General features: G+C 35.8%; 1 protein-coding gene, 1 long non-coding RNA gene and 1 other non-coding gene across 3 annotated transcripts; 1 reads left to right on the top strand and 2 right to left on the bottom strand.

The window, feature by feature from the left end:
- Positions 1-823: 823 nt before the first annotated feature.
- Positions 824-931, bottom strand: LOC148576102 (small nucleolar RNA R71). Its single transcript, XR_015904628.1, has one exon. It is a non-coding gene; the product is annotated as a small nucleolar RNA R71 (small nucleolar RNA).
- Positions 932-14,745: 13,814 nt separating this feature from the next.
- On the bottom strand, positions 14,746-24,794 carry LOC107628206 (uncharacterized). The gene is made up of 5 exons (XR_015902307.1): positions 24,642-24,794; positions 24,495-24,549; positions 24,262-24,362; positions 15,785-16,161; positions 14,746-15,003 (listed from the first exon to the last, which is right to left on the bottom strand). It is a non-coding gene; the product is annotated as an uncharacterized LOC107628206 (long non-coding RNA).
- Positions 16,697-22,477, top strand: LOC107628195 (lysine-specific demethylase JMJ26). The gene is made up of 13 exons (XM_088501315.1): positions 16,697-17,008; positions 17,842-18,395; positions 18,512-18,624; positions 18,718-18,817; positions 18,961-19,093; positions 19,171-19,225; positions 19,308-20,004; positions 20,470-20,799; positions 21,122-21,538; positions 21,632-21,704; positions 21,778-21,863; positions 21,959-22,078; positions 22,195-22,477. Exons 2-13 carry the CDS (start codon positions 17,847-17,849, stop codon positions 22,264-22,266), a joined length of 2,745 nt encoding a protein of 914 aa, XP_088357441.1. The 5' UTR covers positions 16,697-17,008; positions 17,842-17,846; the 3' UTR covers positions 22,267-22,477.
- Positions 24,795-25,579: the final 785 nt, after the last annotated feature.

The raw sequence follows: 25,579 nt of genomic DNA, 5'->3' as shown, positions 1-25,579 counted from the left end.
TTATTTTAATTTTTTATTTTAATTTTTGAAAAATTTCTAACCTTTTTCAAAAACTATTTTCGAAAATCACTAACTCTTTTTCAAAAATTATTTTTGAAAATTCTCTCTCTCTCTTATCTCCTTCTATTTATTTATTCATCTACTAACACTTCATCTCACCCAAATTCGAACCCCCTCTTCCATCTGTGTTCGAATTTTTTCTTCTTCTTTTCTTCTACTCACACAGGGACCTCTATACTGTGGTAAAAAGGACCCCTATTATTATTATTTTTCTGTCCCTCTTTTTCATATGAGCAGGAGCAAGGACAAGAACATTCTTGTTGAAGCAGATCCAGAACCTGAAAGGACTCTGAAGAGGAAACTAAGAGAAGCTAAATTACAACAATCCAGCAAGCACCTTTCAGAAATTTTCGAACAAGAAGAGGAGATGGCAGCCGAAAATAATAATAATGCAAGGAGGATGCTGGGTGACTTTACTGCACCTAATTCCAATTTACATGGAAGAAGCATCTCCATTCCTGCCATTGGAGCAAACAATTTTGAGCTGAAACCTCAATTAGTTTCTCTGATGCAGCAGAACTGCAAGTTTCATGGACTTCCATCTGAAGATCCTTTTCAGTTCTTAACTGAATTCTTGCAGATATGTGATACTGTTAAGACTAATGGAGTAGATCCTGAAGTCTACAGGCTCATGCTTTTCCCTTTTGCTGTGAGAGACAGAGCTAGAATATGGTTGGACTCTCAACCCAAAGATAGCCTGAACTCTTGGGATAAGCTGGTCAATGCTTTCTTAGCCAAGTTCTTTCCTCCTCAAAAGCTGAGTAAGCTTAGAGTGGATGTTCAAACCTTCAGACAGAAAGAAGGTGAATCCCTCTATGAAGCTTGGGAGAGATACAAAGAACTGACCAAAAAGTGTCCTTCTGACATGCTTTCAGAATGGACCATCCTGGATATATTCTATGATGGTCTATCTGAATTGGCTAAAATGTCATTGGATAATTCTGCAGGTGGATCCATTCACCTAAAGAAAACGCCTGCAGAAGCTCAAGAACTCATTGACATGGTTGCTAATAACCAGTTCATGTACACTTCTGAGAGGAATCCTGTGAGTAATGGGATGCCTATGAAGAAGGGAGTTCTTGAAATTGATACTCTGAATGCCATATTGGCTCAGAATAAAATATTGACTCAGCAAGTCAATATGATTTCTCAGAGTCTGAATGGAATGCAAGCTGCATCCAACAGTACTCAAGAGGCATCTTCTGAAGAAGAAGCTTATGATCCTGAAAACCCTGCAATAGCAGAGGTGAATTACATGGGTGAACCTTATGGAAACACCTATAACCCCTCATGGAGAAATCACCCAAATCTCTCATGGAAGGATCAACAAAAGCCTCAACAAGGCTTTAATAATGGTGGAAGAAATAGGTTTAACAATAGTAAACCTTTTTCATCATCCACTCAGCAACAGACAGAGAACTCTGAAGAAAATACCTCTAATTTAGCAAACTTAGTCTCTGATCTATCTAAGGCCACTGTAAGTTTCATGAATGAAACAAGGTCCTCCATTAGAAATTTGGAGGCACAAGTGGGCCAACTGAGTAAAAGGATCACTGAAATCCCTCCTAGTACTCTCCCAAGCAATACAGAAGAAAATCCAAAAGGAGAGTGCAAGGCCATTGACATAGTCAACACGGCCGAACCTGGAGAGGAAGGGGAGGACGTAAATCCCAGTGATCAATAAGGAGTTTCCCTTTGAGGAACCAAAGGAATCTGAGACTCATCTAGAGACCATAGAGATTCCATTGAACCTCCTTATGCCCTTCATGAGCTCTGATGAGTATTCCTCTTCTGAAGAAAATGAGGATGTTACTGAAGAGCAAGTTACCAAGTACCTTGATGCAATCATGAAGCTGAATGCCAAATTATTTGGTATTGAGACTTGGGAAGATGAACCTCCCTTGTTCACCAATGAACTAAGTGATCTGGATCAACTGACATTGCCTCAGAAGAAATAGGATCCTGGAAAGTTCGTAATACCTTGTACCATAGGCAACATGATCTTTGAAAAGGCTCTGTGTGACCTTGGTTCAGGGATAAACCTCATGCCCCTCTCTGTAATAGAGAAACTGGGAATCTTTGGGGTGCAAGCTACTAAAATCTCATTAGAGATGGCAGAAAATTCAAGAAAACAGGCTTATGGACAAGTAGAGGATGTGTTAGTAAAGGTTGAAGGCCTTTACATCCCTGCTGATTTCATAATCCTTGATACTGGGAAGGATGAGGATGAATCCATCATCCTTGGAAGACCTTTCCTAGCCACAGCAAGAGCTGTGATTGATGTTGACAGAGGTGAATTAGTCCTTCAATTGAATGAGGACTCCCTTGTGTTTACAACTCAAGGTTACCCTTCTGTAAACATGGAAAAGAGGCACAGTAAGCTTCTCTCAAAACAGAGTCAACCAGAGCCCCCACAGTCAAACTCTAAGTTTGGTGTTGGGAGGTCACAACCAAACTCTAAGTTTGGTGTTGAACTCCCATATCCAAACTCTAAGTTTGGTGTTGGGAAGTCTCAACAATGCTCTGAACATCTGTGAGGCTCCATAAGAGCCCACTGTCAAGCTATTGACATTAAAGAAGCGCTTGTTGGGAGGCAACCCAATTTTTATTTATCTAATTTTATTTTTCTTGTTCTTTCATATTTTATTAGATTCATGATCATGTGGAGTCACAAAATAAATATAAAAATTAAAAACGGAATCAAAAACAGCAGAAGAAAAATCACACCCTGGAGGAAGATCTTACTGGCGTTTAAACGCCAGTAAAAAGCATCTGGCTGGCGTTCAACGCCAGAACAAAGTATGGTTTTGGCGCTGAACGCCCAAAATGGGCAGCATCTGGGCATTTGAATGCCAGAATTGCACCCTGGAGAAGAGCTGGCGCTGAACGCCCAGAACAAGCATGGTTCTGGCGTTCAACGCCAGAAATGGGCAACAAATGGGCGTTCAACGCCCAGAACAAGCACCAATCTGGCGCTGAACGCCCAGAGTTGTGTGCAAGGGCATTTTGCATGCCTAATTTGGTGCAAGGTTGTAAATCCTTGAACACCTCAGGATCTGTGGACCCCACAGGATCACCTCAGGATCTGTGGACCCCATAGGATCCCCACCTACCTCCACTCACTTCTTCTCACCCCTCTTTCACACAATCCCATAAACACTCTTTCCCAAAACTCTTCACCAATCACCTCAATCTCTCTTCCCTATAACCACTTCACCACTCACATCCATCCACTCTTCCCCATAAACCTACCTCATAAACCCTACCTACCTTCAAAATTCAAGATCAATTTTCCACCCAAAAATCACCCTTATGGCCGAACCTTACCCCCCCTCCCTTCCCTATATAAAGCCCTCCATTCTTCTTCATTTTTCACACAACACAACCCTCTCTTCCCCTTCTTGGCCGAATACACCCCTCCCCCCTCTCCTCCATATTTTCTTCTTCTTCTTCATCTATTATTTCTTCTCTTGCTCGAGGGCGAGCAATATTCTAAGTTTGGTGTGGTAAAAGCATAAGCTTTTTGTTTTTCCATTACTATTGATGGCACCCAAGACTGGAGAATCCTCTAGAAAAGGGAAAGGGAAGACAAAAGCTTCCACCTCCAAGTCATGAGAGATGGAAAGATTCATCTCCAAAGCTCATCAAGACCACTTCTATGATGTTGTGGCCAAGAAGAAAGTGATCCTCGAGGTCCCTTTCAAGCTCAAGAAGAATGAGTATCCGGAGATCCGACATGAAATCCAAAAAAGAGGTTGGGAAGTTCTAACAAACCCCATTCAACAAGTCGGCATCCTAATGGTTCAAGAGTTCTATGCCAATGCATGGATCACTAGGAACCATGATCAAAGTAAGAACCCAAACCCAAAGAATTATATTACAATGGTTCGGGGGAAATACTTAGATTTTAGTCCGGAAAATGTGAGGTTGGCGTTTAACTTGCCTATGATGCAAGGAGATGCACGCCCCTACACTAGAAGGGTCAACTTTAATCAAAGGTTGGACCAAGTCCTTATGGACATATGTGTGGAAGGAGCTCAATGGAAGATTGACTCCAAAGGCAAGCCGGTTCAATTAAGAAGACTGGACCTCAAGCCTGTGGCTAGAGGATGGTTGGAGTTCATCCAACGCTCCATCATCCCCACTAGCAACCGATCTGAAGTTACTGTGGATCGGGCCATCATGATTCATAGCATCATGATTGGAGAGGAAGTAGAAGTTCATGAAGTCATCTCCCTTGAATTCTACAAAATAGCCGAAAAGCCCTCTCCTGGGGCAAGGCTAGCTTTTCCTCATCTTAATTGCCATCTATGTTACTCAGCTGGAGCTTTCATAGAAGGAGACATTCCCATTGAGGAAGAGAAGCCCATCACTAAGAAATGGATGGAGCAAGCAAGAGAGCCCATTCATGGATCTCAAGAAACGCATGAAGCTCATCACCATGAGATCCCAGAGATGCCTCAAATGCATTTTCCTCCACAAAACTATTGGGAGCAAATCAACACCTCCCTAGGAGAATTAAGTTCCAACATGGGACAATTAAGGGTAGAACATCAAGAGCACTCCATCATCCTTCATGAAATAAGAGAAGATCAAAAAGCAATGAGGGAGGAGCAACAAAGACAAGGAAGAGACATAGAAGAGCTCAAGGACATCATTGGTTCCTCAAGAAGGAAACGCCACCATCACTAAGGTGGACTCATTCCTTGTTCTTATTTTCTGTTTTTTGTTTTCTTAATGTTAAGTGCTTATCCATGTTTGTGTCTTATTACATGATCATTAGTAGTTAGTAACTATGTCTTAAAGTTATGAATGTCCTATGAACCCATCACCTCTCTTAAATGAAAACTGTTTTAATTCAAAAGAACAAGAAGTACATGAGTTTCGAATTTATCCTTGAACTTAGTTTAATTATATTGATGTGGTGACAATGCTTCTTGTTTTCTGAATGAATGCTTGAACAGTGCATATGTCTTTTGAAGTTGTTGTTTAAGAATGTTAAATATGTTGGCTCTTGAAAGAATGATGATAAGGAGACATGTTATTTGATAATCTAAAAAATCATAAAAATGATTCTTGAAGCAAGAAAAAGCAGCAAAGAACAAAGCTTGCAGAAAAAAAATAGCGAAAAAATAGAAAGAAAAAAAAAAGAGAAAAAGCAAGCAGAAAAAGTCAAAAGCTCTTAAAACCAAGAGGCAAGAGCAAAAAGCCAATAACCCTTAAAACCAAAAGGCAAGGGTAAATAAAAAGGATCCCAAGGCTTTGAGCATCAGTGGATAGGAGGGCCTAAAGGAATAAAATCCTGGCCTAAGCGGCTAAACCAAGCTGTCCCTAACCATGTGCTTGTGGCGTGAAGGTGTCAAGTGAAAACTTGAGACTGAGCGGTTAAAGTCAAGGTCCAAAGCAAAAGAAGAGTGTGCTTAAGAACCCTGGACACCTCTAATTGGGGACTTTAGCAAAGTTGAGTCACAATCTAAAAAGGTTCACCCAATTATGTGTCTGTGGCATTTATGTATCCGGTGGTAATACTAGAAAACAAAGTGCTTAGGGCCACGGCCAAGAATCATAAAATAGCTGTGTTCAAGAATCATCATACTGAACTAGGAGAATCAATAACACTATCTGAACTCTGAGTTCCTATAGATGCCAATCATTCTGAACTTCAATGGATAAAGTGAGATACCCAAACTATTCAAGAGGCAAAAAGCTACAAGTCCCGCTCATTTAATTGGAGCTATGTTTCATTGATAGTTTGGAATTTATAGTATATTCTCTTCTTTTTATCCTATTTGATTTTCGGTTGCTTGGGGACAAGCAACAATTTAAGTTTGGTGTTGTGATGACCGGATAATTTATACGCTTTTTGGCATTGTTTTTAGTATGTTTTTAGTAGAATCTAGTTACTTTTAGGGATGTTTTCATTAGTTTTTATGTTAAATTCACATTTCTGGACTTTACTATGAGTTTGTATGTTTTTCTGTGATTTCAGGTATTTTCTGGCTGAAATTGAGGGACTTGAACAAAAATCAGATTCAGAGGTTGAAAAAGGACTACTGATGCTGTTGGATTCTGACCTCCCTACACTCAAAGTGGATTTTCTGGAGTTACAGAACTCAAAATGGTGCACTTCCAATTGCGTTGGAAAGTAGACATCCAGGGCTTTCCAGCAATTTATAATAGTCCATACTTTGACCGATTTTAGATGACGTAAGAGGGCGTTGAACGCCAGTTCTACGCTGCTGTCTGGAGTTAAACGCCAGAAACACGTCACAAGCCAGAGTTGAACGCCAGAAATACGTTACAAACTGGCGTTCAACTCCAAGATTGACCTCTATACGTGTAACATTCAAGCTCAGCCCAAGCACACACCAAGTGGGCCCCGGAAGTAGATTTATGCATCAATTACTTACTTCTGTAAACCCTAGTAACTAGTTTATTATAAATAGGACATTTTACTATTGTATTAGACATCTTTGATCAGTTTTATGCTATCTTAGACTTTCATGGGGGATGGCCATTCGGCCATGCCTGAACCATTATCACTTATGTATTTTCATACGGTAGAGTTTCTGCACTCCATAGATTAAGGTGTGGAGCTCTGCTGTTCCTCAAAGATTAATGCAAAGTACTACTGTTTTTCTATTCAATTCAACTTATTCCACTTCTAAGATATTCATTCGCACTTCAACCTAAATGTGATGAACGTGACAATCATCATCATTCTCCCACGAACGCGTGCCTGACAACCACTTCTATTCCACCTTAGATTGAATGAGTATCTCTTGGATCTCTTAATCAGAATCTTCGTGGTATAAGCTAGATTGATGGCGGCATTCATGAGAGTCCGGAAAGTATAAACCTTGTCTGTGGTATTCCGAGTAGGACTCTGGGATTGAATGACTGTGACGAACTTCAAACTTGCGAGTGCTGGGCATAGTGACAGACACAAAAGGAGGGTGAATCCTATTCCAGTATGATCGAGAACCTCAGATGATTAGCCGTGTTGTGACAGAGCATTTGGACCATTTTCACAAGAGGATGGGATGCAGCCATTGACAAGGGTGATGCCTCCAGACGATTAGCCATGCAGTGACAGCGCATCGGACCATTTTCCAGAGAGGATAAAAAGTAGCCATTGACAACGGTGATGTCCTTACATAAAGCCAGCCATGGAAAGGAGCAAGACTGATTGGATGAAGACAGCAGGAGAGCAGAGGTTCAGAGGAACGAAAGCATCTCTATACACTTATCTGAAATTCTCACCAATGATATACATAAGTGTTTCTATCCTTATTTTCTATCTATTTATTATTTATATTTCGAAAACTCCATAACTATTTTATATCCGCCTGACTGAGATTTACAAGGTGACCATAGCTTGCTTCATACGAACAATCTCCGTGGGATCGACCCTTACTCACGTAAGGTTTATTACTTGGACGACCCAGTGCACTTGCTTGTTAGTTGTATCGAAGTTGTGAATGAAAAACGATTTATTAAGACGTGCGTACAGAGTTTCTGGCACCGTTGCCTGAGATCACAATTTCGTGCACCATAAACATTCTCTCCTGAACACTCTTATTTAGTTATTTTCAGTTTTATTACGCTTTTGTAGATATTGACAGCACTTTACTTTTTTGCTACCGTTTAGTACTTTGATGTATATATATATTAGCTTGCTTCTAGTTATCCTTGGTATTGCATTTCAATTATGATATATATATGTTTCGAGCTTGTTTGCTTGGTATATAATATAGATATGGATTGTGATTGGATGTTGTGAATAGCTTATGCCTAGCTCATTTTGATCCTAATTGTTCATGTTACTTTTTGCTTGTTGAAAATTAGGAAAAGAACTAGGAAATTTTGAAAAATTTTGCATCCATCACAACATATATACATACATATATAGGAAATAATTTGGGTGAAAAACAACGAGAACTTTTCAAGAATTTTGGGCTTACTATTGAATTGATTGAGAAAATTATTTTCAAACTTGCTTGAATGATTATTTTTTGGAACATAGAAGAGTAAAAAACAAATACCTTGTGAGTTTTGAGCTCGAATGAGTGGTTACACATTTCACCCACTAATTTTGTTCATTGAGTGTTATATCTCTTCTATGATTGTGATCTTGGTTTTGCTTGATTCTTTATTTCCAATGATTGATGTTTTGCATTGCATTGAGCATGATTGAGGCCATCTTTGTTTAAAAGCTTACTCTTCCTATATAGCCTACCATTTGCATTTACCATTGTTAAACCTCTTTGAGCTTTATTTACCCCATTGTTCTTGATATAGCACATCGCAACCCTAAGCGGAAAACCATGAACTACCTTGGATTGTATCCTTGATTAGCTTAGGTTGAAGAAGTGTGTTACATTTAAGTGTGGGGGAATCTTTTGGGAAACTTTGGTAGTAAAAGAAAATGTTTAATTTGGATATTCATTGAAAATTTGTAGAAAATGGGAACATTCATGTATGAGCTACTTAACCATAGGCAATTCTAAATCCAAAAAAAAAAAAAAACCCTTCATCATAAAAAGGGCGCAAAGTCACCCTAAAGGGTAAACAAATGAATAAAGAATTGCATATGTGATGTTTTTTTTGTGAGAAAAGCATACATGAGTGCTAGTGAATAGAAAATGATGGAAGGTTAGGATTGCATTTCGTTTTGATTTGATTGATATAGGTTGATGTGGATGACTTAAACTAATCAAGGATTCAATTGCATTTAGTCCACTTGACCATATCTATCCCACCTTAACCCTAACCCCATTACAACCATATGAAGTCCTCATGATAATTGCATTCACGCATCACTTGTTGTTGATTGTTAAATGTGAAGCAACTCCTTGAAAGCATGATTAGAAGAGACTTGAGTGATTGAAACCCTAAACACCGAGTGATCAGAGTGTATACACACCTAGTGAGGGTTCAATTACTCAACTCTATGTTTCCATACCTCTTATCATGTATCCTTGCAAGTTGCTTCATTTTGATGTCTTGAATCAATTCTTTAGATTTTGATTGCCTTGAGCTACTTCTTTGCTTAGCCCTATTTGCCCATACTTGCTTGGGAATTTGATTGTTTATTTTCACCAATTTCATATAGATACTATAGATAGATATATAGATAGTAAATAGTATACTTACATGCATATAGATAGTTGCGTTTAATAAGTTGAACCCCTCTTGATTGTTTTCCTTGTTGGTTTAGCATGAGGACATGCTATTGTTTAAGTGTGGGGGAATTGATGAGTCCATATTTGATGGTATATTTTGACTCAACTAGGATGGATTCTAGCACATGAACTCACACTTAAGCACCAAAATAGCATACTTTTGTGTTTTATCCCTAATTTGATCCTAAATGTGAAAACATACAATTTTGTGCTTGAAATGAGCAATTTAATTCCACTTTTATTCCATTCGATGCCATGACATGTTTGTTGAGTGTTTTCAGGCCTTGGAGGCAAGAATGGATAGCCAAAAGTGGAAGAAAACATGTACAAGGGAGAAAACATGAAGAAAACAAGGAAAAGCACAAACAATAAAGTGTGCGTGCGCACAGCCCTGCGTGCGTGCGCACAAGCAAGAATTTCCATGTGTGCGTACGCACAGGTCAACATTCAGCCAAGTGTGCGGACGCACGCATCTGTGCGTCCGCACAGGTCCCAACACGTGATTTCATTAATGATGCACGTGCTTCTCGAATTCTGTTGGAAGGTTTGGATGCTGAATTTGAAGTGCTATATGAGGGGAGAATCAACACATATCAAGGGGGCTTACATGAGGGCTTGAGAGCTCACTTAGATAGTTTAATTTTCATAGTATTAGGAGTAGGAGTAAAGTAGCATTTCTCTCTTAGGGTTTCATTTCAATCTCCATTGTAGCATTTTATAGCAAGCTTTTCTTTTGGATTTTGCTTTTTTAATAGTAAGTACTCTCAATTTCCTCTTTAATTACATTGTCTTTACTTTCATTTCCTTTTGGTTCAAGTTACTTGTTCATATTTGCAATTTTGTGTTTCTTGAAATTTTGATTAATGAATTTTATGTTTGATGCTTTCTTTATGTTTGATTGCTTGTTTATGTTTGGTCTTGTTGATAGTTGGTTATAGTTTTCCAATTTCCTTTGCAATTTTCCATGTTTTACTTTTATGCACACAAGGTGTTTGTGAAAATACCAACCTTAGAATTTGAGTAGATTTTCACACATTGGCTTGTGGTTTGAGTTCCTAAGATACTAGAGTCATAATGTCCGACATTTAGTAGTAATTCTTGGGTAGTTAGTTGACTCTTGTTTCCATTGACGCTAGCTTTTTATCAACTAGTTTGGTAAGTTGGTTAGGACTTATGGATTAAAGTCAATCATGCTTGCTTGACTTACTCCTCGATGGTTGGGGTTAACTAGGTGAGATTGACTCATCATAATTATCATAGTTGTGGTTATAGCGATGATAGGATTCCTTGGATTCTCATTCCCAAGTCAAGGCTCTTTCTTGTATTTTCACTAGTTTTGATCTTATCTTCTTTTTAATTGCATTAATTACAATTTTTCTCATTACTTAGTTCTTTTATTTCTTGAGTTCTTTTAATCTTTAGTTCTTCGATTGCACAAAACCCCCTTTTTTGTCCTCTTAACAATCGAAAGAGAAACACTCCCGATTGCGTCTTAAGGAGAACGACCCGAGGTTGAAGTACTCTTGATCTCGGTTATTTTGATTTGAATTTAAACATTTGATTTGGGGAATCAATTGTTGGTCTAGACTATACTTGCAACGAACATATTCTATTTTGAGAAATTCTAGATCGACAATAGTTCTCCTCGTTAGTCACGTACCACATTAAGTCCAGATAATTAGAAATTATGAGGAATTGGTTTCAAGATGTAATTATAATGATATAACTTTTCCAAGATTCAAATAGAATTCAAGTAGAATTAGAGTTATTTTTGAATAATCACTAATCCCTAGGATGAAGAACAAACCAATCCTTAAACAATAATCAAAGCATTAATCAAGAGTAGAAAGACATGTAATTATTAATCCATTCAAGTAAACAGAACTCCTAACCTTAAAAATGGAGGTTTAGTTGCTCATGGTGTGGAAAAACCCTAGCAGAGAAAAATATGAAAAGTGCGGAATGAAAATTAAGAGAAGAGAAGTCTCTGTGTAGGCTGATCTCAATCTTATTTATAGTGCTAATTAAAATAGATTGAAAACTTAAATAAAACCCTAAGAGATCTTTTCTAATGGTCTTGTGATTTACAAAATCAAATCTCCAAAAGCCTTGTTGATTTGTTATAATGTGGTCCCCATCCTTTTAAGTACGCACTCAACGCCAAACGCCATGTTCTGGGCATTTGGCGCCACCCAGGTCGGTGGCTGAGCGTTTAGCGCCAGGTCTCCTGAAACGAGGGCCGTGTTACGAAGCTTTGGGTGCTAAACGCCGGGTCGTGGTGTTTAGCGCCAGGCACCCAGAGAAGAATTGATCCAATTAAGCTCTTGTGGTCGTGTGTACGCGCAACGAATGCGTATGCACAATCTCCCATTTTGCTCCAGTGATGCGTACATATGGATGATGCGTATGCACGGTCTTCTTTTACTTCTTAATGCCATTTTCATCAATTCTTCACCAGAATATTTTTTGAAATCAATCAAAAGCCACGAAATTCAAAGTAGTATCCAATGGGGCTAATCCACTGAAATCCTCTAACAAATCAACAGAAAAACTATATAAATTACATATAAAAGATACAGATGATGCTCACGCATCATGTCTCTAAACCTCTAGAAAATTGTCTCTCCTTATTTTGTGTCCTTTGTCACATAATTTGATTTTTTTTTGTCAAATTGAAAGTTTCTATCATATAGATTATCTTAGTTAGGTCTCTCCTTTTTCTTAATTTCTAAATTAAAACTTATTTAAAGTAATTCCAGAGCCAAAAAAGGTAAGAGTGGTAAGTTCAAAAGAAGAAAAATACTACAAGAAAAATGCTGAATACCGTCAAATTTATCGTCGGAGGTTAGCAGCGGGTTTATCGGCGGATTTGGTTTTCTAAATTTGACCCTAAATTCAAATTTACGAACCCTTCCCCTCCATTTATGCAACATCATCAACCTCACTTCTCTTCCCTTTCTCTTTTCCTCACATCGTTAGCCCTTCCATCTCCATCATTTGCTATCGTTTTGTCAGTAACCGCCACCCTCACTCACTCTCATTGTTGGTCACTATCACTCAATCACTGTCGTTAACACCACAAGCAGTGTCGTCGCCGCCTCCAGCAGCATCTTCGTTGTAACAACCCGAATTTCAGTATGACATACTCATACCGAAACATCGAGTGTTACCAACTTGAAACTACACCGACACTATTATTACTAATATCAAGTCTGTAATCAGGTTAATGAAAATCGACTTTTTATGAAAAACCTTCCTTAAAGAAAATAAAATCGCAACCAAAACGAAAAAAAAAAAAATATATATATATATATATATATATATAGACACACACACACACACACACAATACCCAAAAGATGAAAAGTTAGTTACTCCCTCACAGTCATGAACATATATACAACTCAAAATATCTTCGGGGTCTGGCCCATATAGAAAGTCCCTAATCTTCTAACCTGATATCTCAAAAAATAAAAGTGAGAGTCTAAGACAAAAGAAATACTAAATTGGAGAGCTGCCAAAAGAAGATGCTGATATCACTACCTAATCACTGTCAGAAGTCAAGTCCACAATCTCTATATCCATCTCAGGATCCTCATCGTCCTTAGAAGTCAGATCCATAATCTCTATCTGCCAAATAAATTAATTTTCTTTTTATATAACGACCATATGTCCCAGATCAATCAAACCACAACGAAAGAACATAGAGAAAACAACAAACAAAAGCAAACAACAACATAACATACAACTACAAGAACCAATTCAACACACACACAGGTGATATGCGCAACTAAGTATGATGCATGTCTAGCCCTAGTGCAGGTAATGAGCTCATCCGTCGATTTTCGACCTACACCCGACATTACATCCTTACGGATGTTATCTCTCGTTGCCTTCGCTTCGGGGTATAGTGGCCGGTACACTCTTGGGTTATAGTGCCCACACGCTCTTGGGCTATAGTGCCCATACCGCTTCCACGATTAAAGTGACGGGTCACACTCTTGGGCTATAGTGCCCGTACCACTCTTTGAAAAATTACCAGATAAATCGATGACAAGAAGAGTCATTGGTGTAGCACTTCCAACCACAATTATCTCATCACATAATCAAATAACTTTCAAGATATAATAATTCTTTATCCGAAATTCCACAGTTTCTTTAAAATAATAAACTAAAACAGAGCAGGTAATGAGATTTAACTTTGGAATCACTTTTTTGAATATCTCAGAGTTATGTTTAAATTCTATAAATACTTTTAAAAATATGCATAAATATGTCCACAGGACTAAAATACATAAATATGCTTAAACTTTGAAAAATGGCATATTCTGCAAATTACATTAATTAAATTTACGTACTTTAAAAATTATTCTAAATAACTCTGAACTTCTATAAAAAGACACAGTCTTCACTTGTTACTTTATAAATTATTTAAAATATTTTACAATTTTCAAATACTCAAAACTTCATTAAAATAAGTAAATTGGGCATGGTTCTTCCGTTTTCAAAATAAAACCTTTTACGTTCAATTAGAGTCATATTTTTTCCAAAGCTGTCTTCTACTTTAAACCCTTTATTTCAAACCAATTATTTTTCTTCCAAAACCAATTCAATTTAATTTCAATAAAGTTCATATATTTATAAATAAATAATTTTTATTCATTAAATCTTTTTCAAAAGTTAAGCCTCTGCTCCTTTGTACTCGAAACCTCCATTCAAAATATTCATTTTAGTTATATTTTATCCCAAATCAACATCCGACAGACAGAACTCGGTTACATATTATCATATAACTCAGATTTCAGTCAATTATTCAACAACATATTAGTTTCCAATTCCTCAACATGGCCGAATCACAACAACAATTTCCAGCAGTAATTCAACTAAAATTTCAACAACCAATAATCACAGATTTGAACAAATATCAACAAACAATAATCTAATCACATATATCAATTAATTCATAATTTTAACCAATTAAAGAGTCAAACCCTACCTCTATAAAGCGCAGAACACACACAAGATATCGGAGAAGATTTCTGATCGGTAAAATAGAGCAAAAATGTCGAAAACTCAGTGGTTCCTCTCCTTCTTTGGTTTGGCTGAATTGGTTCCCGGTAGGGACAGCTTCACTTTGTGATTCCACTGAATAAAATGCACGTCACTGTGTAGAGGAGGAAGATGCGATCACGTTTATCGGATTAGAAATTGTGGGAGTTACGGATCTCAAGAAGCTTGGAAAGTCAGAAATCAACCAAAATCCTCCATTTCAAAGTTTCATTCACAAATAAAGCGTGTGTATTTCATACCTGTATAAAATGGGATTAGAGGAATATGTGCATGATGCATGAAAGGCTTCCTAGCTATGGCATGAGGGTCGTGTAGTTATAATCATGTATGAATCTTTAACTAATCATTTTCAAATTGAAATGACAAAGAACACATGATGAATATATTCCTAAATATCTATGATCATAATAATAATTCTTAGCACAGGCTATTTAGATTATAATAGACAAGCATAAAGTTACAATTATTTATTCACACCAATAACTAAATTAATACACAAACATAATTGAGGATTACAGCAAATTTTTCAAATAATAACTAAAAAAGTAAAAATGTTGATCTCCATGCTATTCACTTTAAAGAGTAGCCCAGAAATCATTAATCTTCTTCTGAAACTCGTATTTCTGGTCATTGCACATCCCCAACAAAAGATCTATCACAACGGATGTACGAATATATTGCTCATTTATCTGCAAATATGGATAAATTAGTTAAATAATATGCTTAACATGTATATAATTAATCAATATGTCTTTAGAACTTATAATGCCCAACACCGTGGGATTAAAGTTCTCTCTCATAGACAACCATTGAAGAACCCAGAGACCAGAGTCGCGACTAAAAGTTCAGAGGTTTCATATAGGATAGTTCAAGCAATTTCTTCCCTAGTTACTATCGTGTCATCCACATTAATCATGGTCTGAAATTCAGAGGTTTCATATAGGATAGTTCAACAACAATAATCCTACAAGTGTGAGCTGCAAAAGGGGAACTCACTTTGGATCTTCAATACTTGCACAAAATGCATATGAATTTGTACCTAAAAGTCAAAGAAAGAAACTTCTCCATTTTAGGGTTTATTAAGTCAAACTGACATATCATGACCATTTAAAACCAGTAATGTGAGATTGTCACCTTAATCATTGCATTATAGTAACATGATTTTTTCATTTGGTTAGATTTGGATAATGGTGGCAAGAAAAATGTATTTAGGGGAAAGAAATCTTGTTTCATGGCTAGATTTATTCTATTAGCTTGTAGTTGGTCTCATATGAATGTCTTTTCATTAATTGTGTGTGGCACACCATTAATTTTAGACTTCTAAACATATAAATATTATGAAACCAAATAGTCACAGCTATAAATCTGTTGATGAATAAGGTTCAAAAATTAAAGAAATTACAATAAAATAATTTTTTTTGCTATTCTAAAATATGAAAATAAAAACGTTATAAGGAAAAAAATGGATACCTTATTTGGGGAAGTGAGGAACCACTCTGATGGTTTGAGAAATGGCTAGAAGTCTTGGGTCTCCTTTGAAGCCATAATTTTCTGCGAAGATTTTCTTTTCTTTTGTTTCTTCTTTTTTGATTTTCTGTCTCAAATGTGAAGTATGTGTCTCTGTGTATGTATGTGTGGCAATTTCGATGAAAAAGATTTCCTCCTCGAAGAACACCACATGACGAGAAGAACACAAATTTTAGAGGCGGGGTGGGCAAGGGTGCGAAATAGTCTCGATCCCGGCTCGGACAATTGCATGCATTCATGTATAGTCTCGATACAGACCCTACCAGTTGCTGCTAGCGCCGGTTTTCATTGCGGTGGTGAAGAAGAAGAAGAGACTCCATCTGCAAAACAAATAATAAGAAGGAGGAGGAAATTATTTATAAAAATATTAAATATTAGAGAGCATTTAATAAAATTAAACATATAAATTTGTATTTAATCCATATCGTTAGATATAATAATAAAATGATCTAACAGTTTAAATTAAAAGTCAGACTAAAGGACTAACATTAGTCCCAAAGATAATTGGACGAACAAATCAGCCACCTATATTTCAGTGTCTATAGTTATGTCTAAGATATAACTAAACACTGTCTAAAAGAGACATAATAAGAAGTTAGAAGTTGAAGATTGAAGATGATTAACAGTAAAACTAATTTTAGAATTTAATATATTTTTAAACAGAATCAACTAAAATTTAATTATTAGATATTTTTATTGAATATAATTTATCTTTTATATAAAAAAATTCATTTAATTCTTCATCAATTTTTTCAGCACCTAATCTTTCAGGATCCAAAATAGCTATTTTTAATCTGTCTGGTTGGGATTATTGCCAAAACAAAAAGCCCTAATCTGAGTGTGAGTGAGTGTGAGTGAACGAATGTTTGCATTGGTTTACCTGTACGGCATTATAAGGGGGATCACATCGTTATCGTAAAACAAAAAAAAAAAACAAACACTTGCTGCACTTGTTTTTTTTTCAGCCAAGCGGTGGATGACTTCCCCTTAAATCTCTCTCTCTAGCTCTCTGCAATCAATCAATCAATTATTTGATTAATTAATATTTCCATCCGTATCTCTCTCTTTACTCATCATATCAAACGCCATTAATACTGCTCTGTTCTATTCTACAATCTCGAACGATTTCATCGGCTCAACCGCTCTTTACATGCTTTTCTTGATTAGGTACCTTACCTTCCTTTCTCAATTTGTTTTCTTTTGTTTTTTTTATCTTTTTTGTTTTATTTATTTTTCGTTTTACCGGCGGCGTGAATCATTCAAGACGCATGCAAAAACTGTTTTGGAGACGTTGTTGATTTCGAGTTCGATGGTTTCTTTGTTGCATAATTACTGATCACTAAAGCAATGCAATTCGAAATTCTAGATTTTTTTTCTCCCTGTTTTGTTTATGTGTTATGGGCAAAGTCGCGTTCTTGGTTGAAAGGATTTTATTGGGTTGACTTCACTCTCTAGTCAACTCAGTTGTATCTCTTTGCCTGAAGGAACTGTATATTGAAATTCATCAATTGTTCTTGTACCTGTTAATTTCTTGATGAATTTCACAATAGGATGGATTTACCGTATTTAATAAACATGAACAAAAAAAATAAAAAAAAAAAGAAAAAGAAAAAGAAAAAAGAGGAGTCCTTTTCCGCAAATAATTTGGATAAATAACTCATAATTCACCTCTTGATGGTAATTAATTAGTCTTTTATACCAGCACATTTGCTAATTTTCTATACATTGTTATGCATTTAGCCACTGAAACGTAGTTGTAATTGTTCACATTGTTTCCCCCAAAATAGTTGTGTTCATGAATAATGATTGAGGTTCTGATGGTAAGTAATTGGTCTGCTATACCAACATATTGTTAATTTGCTATGCATTGTTATGCCTTCAGCCAAATTGTTCACATGATGTGAATACACCCCATTAACGTGGGTGAATGAGTGACAATCTAGGGTAGAACATTTGAATAGTTGTAATTATCTGAGATTGATTTTTGGTCTATTCTGCAGCAAGAATGGAGGTAGCTGTTCCTAGACAACAACAGTCAAATCAACAGACTGAGGATAATCTACAGTACTCAAGATACTCAAGAACTTTCCGGAATTCAAAGAGAAAGGCCGAGGAGAATATTGTTAACGGGAGTGATGAGGAGCCAGAGCCAGAAGAGGGAGTAAAAACTATGGGAACTCTGGAGAGGAGTTCTTTGGTAGGAATGGAGGTTCCATTTGTGAAACAAGAACAATCAAATAAGCTTATTGGCAAAAGTGCACACAAAACCTCAAAATATTCTAGAACTTCTGGTGTTTTGAAGAAAAGAAAGGTTCAAGAAAATCACAAGCATGATTTTACGGAACCAAAGTCAGAAGGGAAAAAAGACCTTCTGTTCAGTTCAAACAGGACTACCAGGAAGGTAGATGAACCAAAGAAATTCAACACCTCAAATAAGAATGACCAATATGAAGATGGTCTCTTGATTGACGATTTGGATGATGATGATGAAATGCTTTTCCTTCTAAAGACAAAGTACACAAGAAGGGCTAGAAGAATGGATGATAATACTACGGTAGCTATCATTTATAATAAATTTCCAATGCTGGGAAACTTGATCTTTTAGGACCATGTACTCAGGGCTAATAATTATATCATACTTCAAGGGTACCTAACTAATTTTGTTTTCAGGTTGTTGAACAGAATCCCCGGAAATGTCATCAATGCTTGAAGAAGGAGAGAACAACATTTGTGCCTTGTTCTAAATGTAGGAAAATGTACTGTCTGCGGTGCATCAACCAGTGGTACGGCAGCTTATGTTTAACTATGCAATTTAAACCATGCAGTTTGTGGCATACCCTTACAATATTGGTGTGGTTTTCATTTTTAAATGCAAGGTACCCTGATATGTCAGTAGAAGAAATTGCTGAAAGTTGCCCATGTTGCCGCAATAATTGCAATTGCAATGTTTGTTTGTGTTCAAGAGGAACAATTAAGGTTCAGATTACTACGATCTAATATCCTGTGAATTATATTAATTCTGAAATCAAATTCTATAATGGGAAAAAATGCCTCAAATCACGAATATATATTAACCCTTTTTCATCTTTTCTTTTCTGTTTTTGAATATTCACTTTCAGACATCTACCAAGGACATAACTGACACCGAAAGGGTTCAGCATCTACATTATACGATTAGCTTACTTGTTCCTTTTCTGAAACAAATTCGTCATGAACAGAGTCAAGAGGAAGAGATTGAAGCTAAAATACAAGGTATTAATCTTCTTCTTTTGGTTTTTGGTCATTACATTGAAGAATTGTCAACAATAAAACATCTTTCATGAACTCAGGGTGTGATATTGAGATACCGCAGAGTCTTTGTGGCGACAATGAACGTGTCTATTGGTAAGTTTCCTTCAGCTTATACTAGCGAGGCTTCTTTCCATGTTCTATAAGATCTTTAATTCATTCTTGGGTTGTGGAACAGTGATCATTGTGCCACTTCAATTGTTGACCTTCATCGAAACTGCCCCAATTGTTCCTTTGAACTTTGCCTAAGTTGTTGCCAAGAAATTCGCAATCGAAGCATCACATCACGGGCTGAGATGAAGTTCCAGTATGTGAATAGAGGATATGATTATATGCATGGTGGTGATCCTCTTCTAGTATCCCCGGTTCTAGAGGCCCCAAATGGTCATATTCAGCTATCTTCATTGTGGAATGCGGATAGTGATGGAAGGATCCCTTGTGCACCGAAGGAGGTTGGGGGTTGTGGTAGTTCTATATTAGAGCTGAGGTGTATCCTACCTCGTGGATGGCTATCTAAATTGGAAGCTAAAGCGCATGAGATGCTGAGGTTTTGTGAAATGGAACAAAAAATAGTTCAACAGAAAGGAGCAGCATCAAGTTATAACTTAATGAGAAGGGCAGCATTCCGAGAAGGAACAAATGATAATAACATATACTGTCCAGAGTCAGGAGACATTTCAAAAGAAAGCTTCTTGTTATTTCAAAAGCACTGGTCTAATGGTGAACCAGTTATAGTTCGTGATGTTCTAACACAGGGAACTGGTCTGAGCTGGGAGCCAATGGTCATGTGGCGAGTATTATGTGAAAGTTCAGCTTCAGACATCAGCTCAAAAATGTCAGAAGTGAAGGCCATGGATTGCCTAGCTGGTTGTGAGGTTTGGTTCTTCTATTTCCTTTGTTAGTTTTCACTTTTATTTTGACTATTTTGTGCCTAAATTTATACAGTGTAGTCCTTTACTCTCTAAAATATCCTTGTCTTTCATAGATTGACTGTGATATTCCTATCTTTTGAGGATTACATACAAATTCTTTTAGCACCTACATTTTCTCTCGATATATTTTTTTTTTGAAAAATAAAAAAACAATAATCTAAATTTGAAATTTGTATGTGTAAGGCTTGTGTACTGAATATGGTATTCTAATCAACAATGATTTGTATTCTAATCATAGTTTATATTCAATGCCAATATCCTTATTCTTTAGAACATGGTTGCTTACTTCAACTGCCATCTTATTATTCTATTGTTCTATCTTATTAAATCTTAGGTATAGGAGTTTTACTGTTTTTCCTGCAGCATACCATCACTCTGACCGGTATTCACACTCATGAACCTTTGTAGGTAGAAATTAATACTCATAAGTTCTTTAAAGGTTATACTGGGGGAAGAACATATCGAAATCTGTGGCCAGAGATGCTCAAGCTAAAAGATTGGCCCCCATCGGATAAATTTGAAGATCTTCTGCCCCGCCATTGTGATGAGTTTATACGTTGCTTGCCATTTCAGGAGTATAGTGACCCTCGTAATGGAATTATCAATCTTGCTGTAAAATTGCCAGCCCATGTCCTAAAACCTGACATGGGTCCGAAAACATATATAGCTTATGGAATTAAAGAAGAACTTGGTAGAGGAGACTCTGTAACAAAGCTTCACTGTGATATGTCAGATGCGGTACGCTAAACTGTAATTTTGTTGTTGGAATAGGATCCTCCTCATTGAATGATAGTCCCGCAATATATTCATTCGATTTTCTATCTTTCCTTTAATTTTAGGAACTATAGCTTTCCATATTAATTTAGCTATTCCAAAATGGTATATTATATCAAGAACTTTTTCTGTGTTAATATGCATAAGTATACTGTACACAAATATGAATGAACAATTTGATCTTGAGAGGTTGAGAAGTGACACTTTGTTTGGAAACTTCTTCGTGTGTCAAATATCAAGCTGAAGCATATTGACTTCTGTTTTTCTTATTGCTTAATTGTCACAGGTGAATATTTTGACACATACAGCTGAGGTAACACTGAGTGGTGAACAGTACTCTGTTATTTCAAAGCTGAAAGAAGCACATGCAGCACAAGATGAGGAAGAACACTGGTCGGAAGAGAGGGATTCTGAGTGCCCAAGTGTTCAACCTTGCAAAGATGACAGAAAACAGATAGAAGATAAAGCAGCAGTAAGCCCCCAAGATATCAAGAAGTGCCCTATTGAAATGAATGGAACAGTCTTTCCACTTGACAAGTCTAAGGAGGCCGATTCCCCTGCCATCTCTAACGAAGATGAAACCGGAGAAACAGGTGGTGCTCTATGGGATATCTTTCGTAGAGAGGATGTTGAAAAGTTAGAAACATATCTAAGGAAACATTCAAAAGAATTTAGACACACTTATTGCTGTCCGGTTGAACAGGTAGTGTTGTAATAACAAATTACATTTCTGCTCGTTACATTTCTGCTTGTCCTTTGCATGCTTGTTTCTCTAATTAAATTCTTTGGTGGTTAGGTTGTCCATCCTATTCACGACCAATGTTTTTATCTGAATATGGAGCACAAAAGGAAGTTGAAGGAGGAGTTTGGTTAGTACATAGAATTTCATGTCGCTTGCTCAGTGCTTGTAATTTGTTAACTTGCATAAATAGCAACTTTCAGGTATAGAGCCATGGACATTTGAGCAGAAGCTTGGGGAAGCAGTGTTTATTCCTGCTGGATGCCCGCACCAAGTGAGAAATCTCAAGGTGAAATATCTTCCACACAATTTTGATTGCATTACCGTGGAGCTCATTTGGTTGTATCTGTTGTTCTAATATCTATGTTCGAAAACCTTGCACAGTCATGTACAAAAGTTGCTGTAGACTTTGTGTCGCCGGAAAATATCCATGAGTGTCTGCGTTTAACTAACGAGTTCCGTAAGCTTCCGAAGAACCACAAAGCTCGTGAAGATAAACTTGAGGTGATTTGTTTCTTGAATATAGTTTCTTCTGCTATTTTTTATCATGATGTTAGCTTCAAAACTATGTTATGTAAGAGATGTGCAATATTTTTCTTCTTTTTATGGTGATGGAACAGATAAAGAAGATGATAGTGTATGCACTTGATCAAGCGCTGAAAGACCTGAAAGCTTTGGTCATGTGTTCTTGACTTGACTTGAAGAAAGTTGCTGCATTTTACTGTGGTCATGGCTGATTTTTCAGGTTGATGTCAATGTGGAGAAGTATGTAGAGGGTTGGTGGCACTCACAATAGGGTGATTCGAATTGTTATTGTTGTCACATTTTGGGGAACAATTTAAATTAGTTTTGCTTTCAAACTCCGCAAAGGAACTTAAAAAGTAATGAATTTATGGTTAAATACCTTGTCCTTTCTTTTTTTTTCTTTTTATGTTATTTTATTATTTCTATTCGCTTGTAAAATACAGAGAATACTAGATTTTAACCCATGCGATATATGGTAAGTTGTTAAATATTATTATAAATTTATAAAAGTTATAAAATTAAGCATAATGCGTACTATTGTGAGCATTGCAATTTTGTACTGTGGAGAGGTGTTTTCCCATTTATACCACATGTGCAATGCATGGTAAAGATTAAGAATTTAGAAGGGTACACGGGAAAATATTTGGGATAGATAAAAGTATACCTAAAAGATCTGTAAATATCAAAAATTATTTTGGATAGACAAAAGTGTCATGTTGTTTGTTAGTAAGGATTTGATATTTACAAATCTTTGGTGTGTATTTTTTTCTATTAAAAAGAGTTTTTGAAATGTATTTTGATATATATGAATTTTGTTGTGCGTTTATTTCGATTCAACTCTTATATATATTTTTATCTATTTATTCAATTCTGAATTTTGAATATAAACTAATTTATATAATGATTATGTGTAAATTTTTTTAGTTAATGAAAAATACTTCAAACGAACCAGCGAATTATAACTCAAATGATATATAGTCTCTCCATCCTCACTTAAAGATTTCGAATTCAAATTTCACTCCTAATTTTGAAAAAAAAAAAAAATTAAACGATAAATGATATACTGCTTAGTTAGAATCTATGAATTATATCTTCCTTTTTTTTGGGTACATATACTTTCCTATCCTTAGTGTTTGGAATTGGTTTCATTTTTGCTTTAAATATTTTTCATTTTACATCTAATATTTAAATACTAATAAAATAATTCTAAAGAGATATATTTATAAATGTTACTTCACATGTTTTAACAAAATAATCAACTAGTAGAATCATCAAATCTGACATAGAATAATCAAACCTATTATGACAGAATAATTGATTTTTTAGAGTAGCATAATTAAACTTTTTCAAATATATATATATATATATATATATATGATGACTCTATGTTTATGTAGCATGATTATATTATTTTAATATTTTGATATTTTTTTTTAAGCATCTCATACTAAATCTTGACTCAAATGTCGTAAGATCTAAGAATCTTACATGTTTGTATAACAAGCCTTCTCACATTAAATTTTTTATTACTACTAGATTAAAGTACCATGAATATAAAACTTTGCCTATGAAATAGACATACAGAAATGTGAATGAATCCTCTCAATTATTAAAAAAATTAAAAAATAAAGTATGATCTCTATCTCATTTTTTTTAAAATCTTAATTTCAACCATTGTTTTACTCCTCAAAATAATACCAAATACCCTCAAAGCAATTTCATATCAATCTCATCTCTTCCATAACATCCTTATGCTCAATATTTCTCATTTCCAACTCAATAATCAATAATCAACAGCAATACAAACTCATCAATATATCATTATTATCATTCATAATCATTATCAATACTTATAAACCCAGCACTTTTACATATACTCTACCAAATCAACAAATTCATTCAACAATTTTCAATCAAATACAATCATTATTTAATCAATGTCATGATCATCACTTATTATCATCATCAATCTCTACCATCATCAATAATCATTCACCAACCCGCATCAACAACATTAATTACCATATTTTCATAATAAACTCAACATTTTCACGAATAGTACTAATCCTTAACAATTCCATCTGATTCAACTTAACCTACGGTCACATAGCTTAAGTTTTCATGTAACATTATATATTTTCTACGAGAAACCAAAATCATACCTTAGCCGATTCCTCCCTAAACTTGGAACGCCACAAATATCACTGTTACCAACGCCCAAAGCACCACATACTCACCAAACAGAAAACCAGCCTCCAAAGTCCTAAAATCAAGCTTTCAACATCACCAATTTGGTTCCAACACATATAATCCAATATAATACCAAATAATATTACTCAAAATCAATTTAGGGTTCCGAGTTATTAAAAATTCACAAGAGTTAGAGGTTTCTCACCTTACCAATGGAAATTTGGGAAAAGACCCGACAACTCCACAAAGCTAATTCGATTCTAAACACCGAAATTCAACAAAATTTTAACACAATAGCTCAAGATTTTTGAAAATGAAAGGGTGAGTAGATAGAAAAGAAATTGAGGCTTACCTTCCAAATTGTTCAATGGGTTTTATAGAGCTCGATGCGGTGATCGCATGGCTGTAAACGGTGCGACGATCGGAGATCTGGATTGAAAATTATGGTGGAATGAAAATTGAAGTGAGTGTTTAGAGTTCTTCCTTACTCCCCTCTTTTAGTTCCCCAACATGTTTCATTTGTGAAAAGGGGAAGGAGCTGAAGCTCTTTCATTAAGTGTCAGTTGGGCTGGGCCATGGGCCCAATATGAGCCCGGTTCAATCGATTTGGTTCGTTTAGCTCAATTTTGAGCTAAAATTTTTGAAATTAGTGTTAAATTTTATATTTTAATTATTTATACCATATTAAACTATAAAATTTAATTTTTTAATTTTTTAAGTAATAATTTATTTATTGACTAACTATTTATTAATTTCGCGAATTTTACAGATGATAAGAAGAGACCAATGGAGTGTGGTTCTAATGGAAGTCAAAATAGACCAAAGTCACGAGGAATGAAGCAATTCAAATGCTGCAATGGTGATATGAGAGGGCAGTCCTAGAAGAATCAAGTTCTCAAGGATGTGTTGTAAGTACCTCTTAATGATGGAGAAATTCTATATGGAGGATTAGCAATTAGTTCTGAAGACGGCAAAAGTTTACTAAAATGTCTGGATTGTAGATTCAGGAGAACATTGCACATGACTTTACATCGTGATTTGTTTTGTACTTATGAACCTGTCTTGGAAGAATTTGTGTTCATGAAAAATAATCATACCTTTTTGGAGTGGATACTGTTAAAATAAAAATGTATGATGGTTCTATTCGCTCACTTCAAGGAATAAAACATTACAATCAATATTATTAATATCAACAATTACCATCAATATTATTAATATCAATAATATTATATTTGCATAATACCACAATTAATCAAACTCCACATTATCATTATCATTACAATCACAAAT

Source organism: Arachis ipaensis, chromosome B1 (genome assembly GCF_059453495.1).
Source record: "Arachis ipaensis isolate K30076 ecotype BB chromosome B1, ASM5945349v1, whole genome shotgun sequence".
Taxonomy (NCBI): Eukaryota; Viridiplantae; Streptophyta; class Magnoliopsida; order Fabales; family Fabaceae; genus Arachis; species Arachis ipaensis.
The sequence above is the reverse complement of the archived record's forward strand: the minus strand, read 5'-3'. Positions and strand labels throughout refer to the sequence as shown.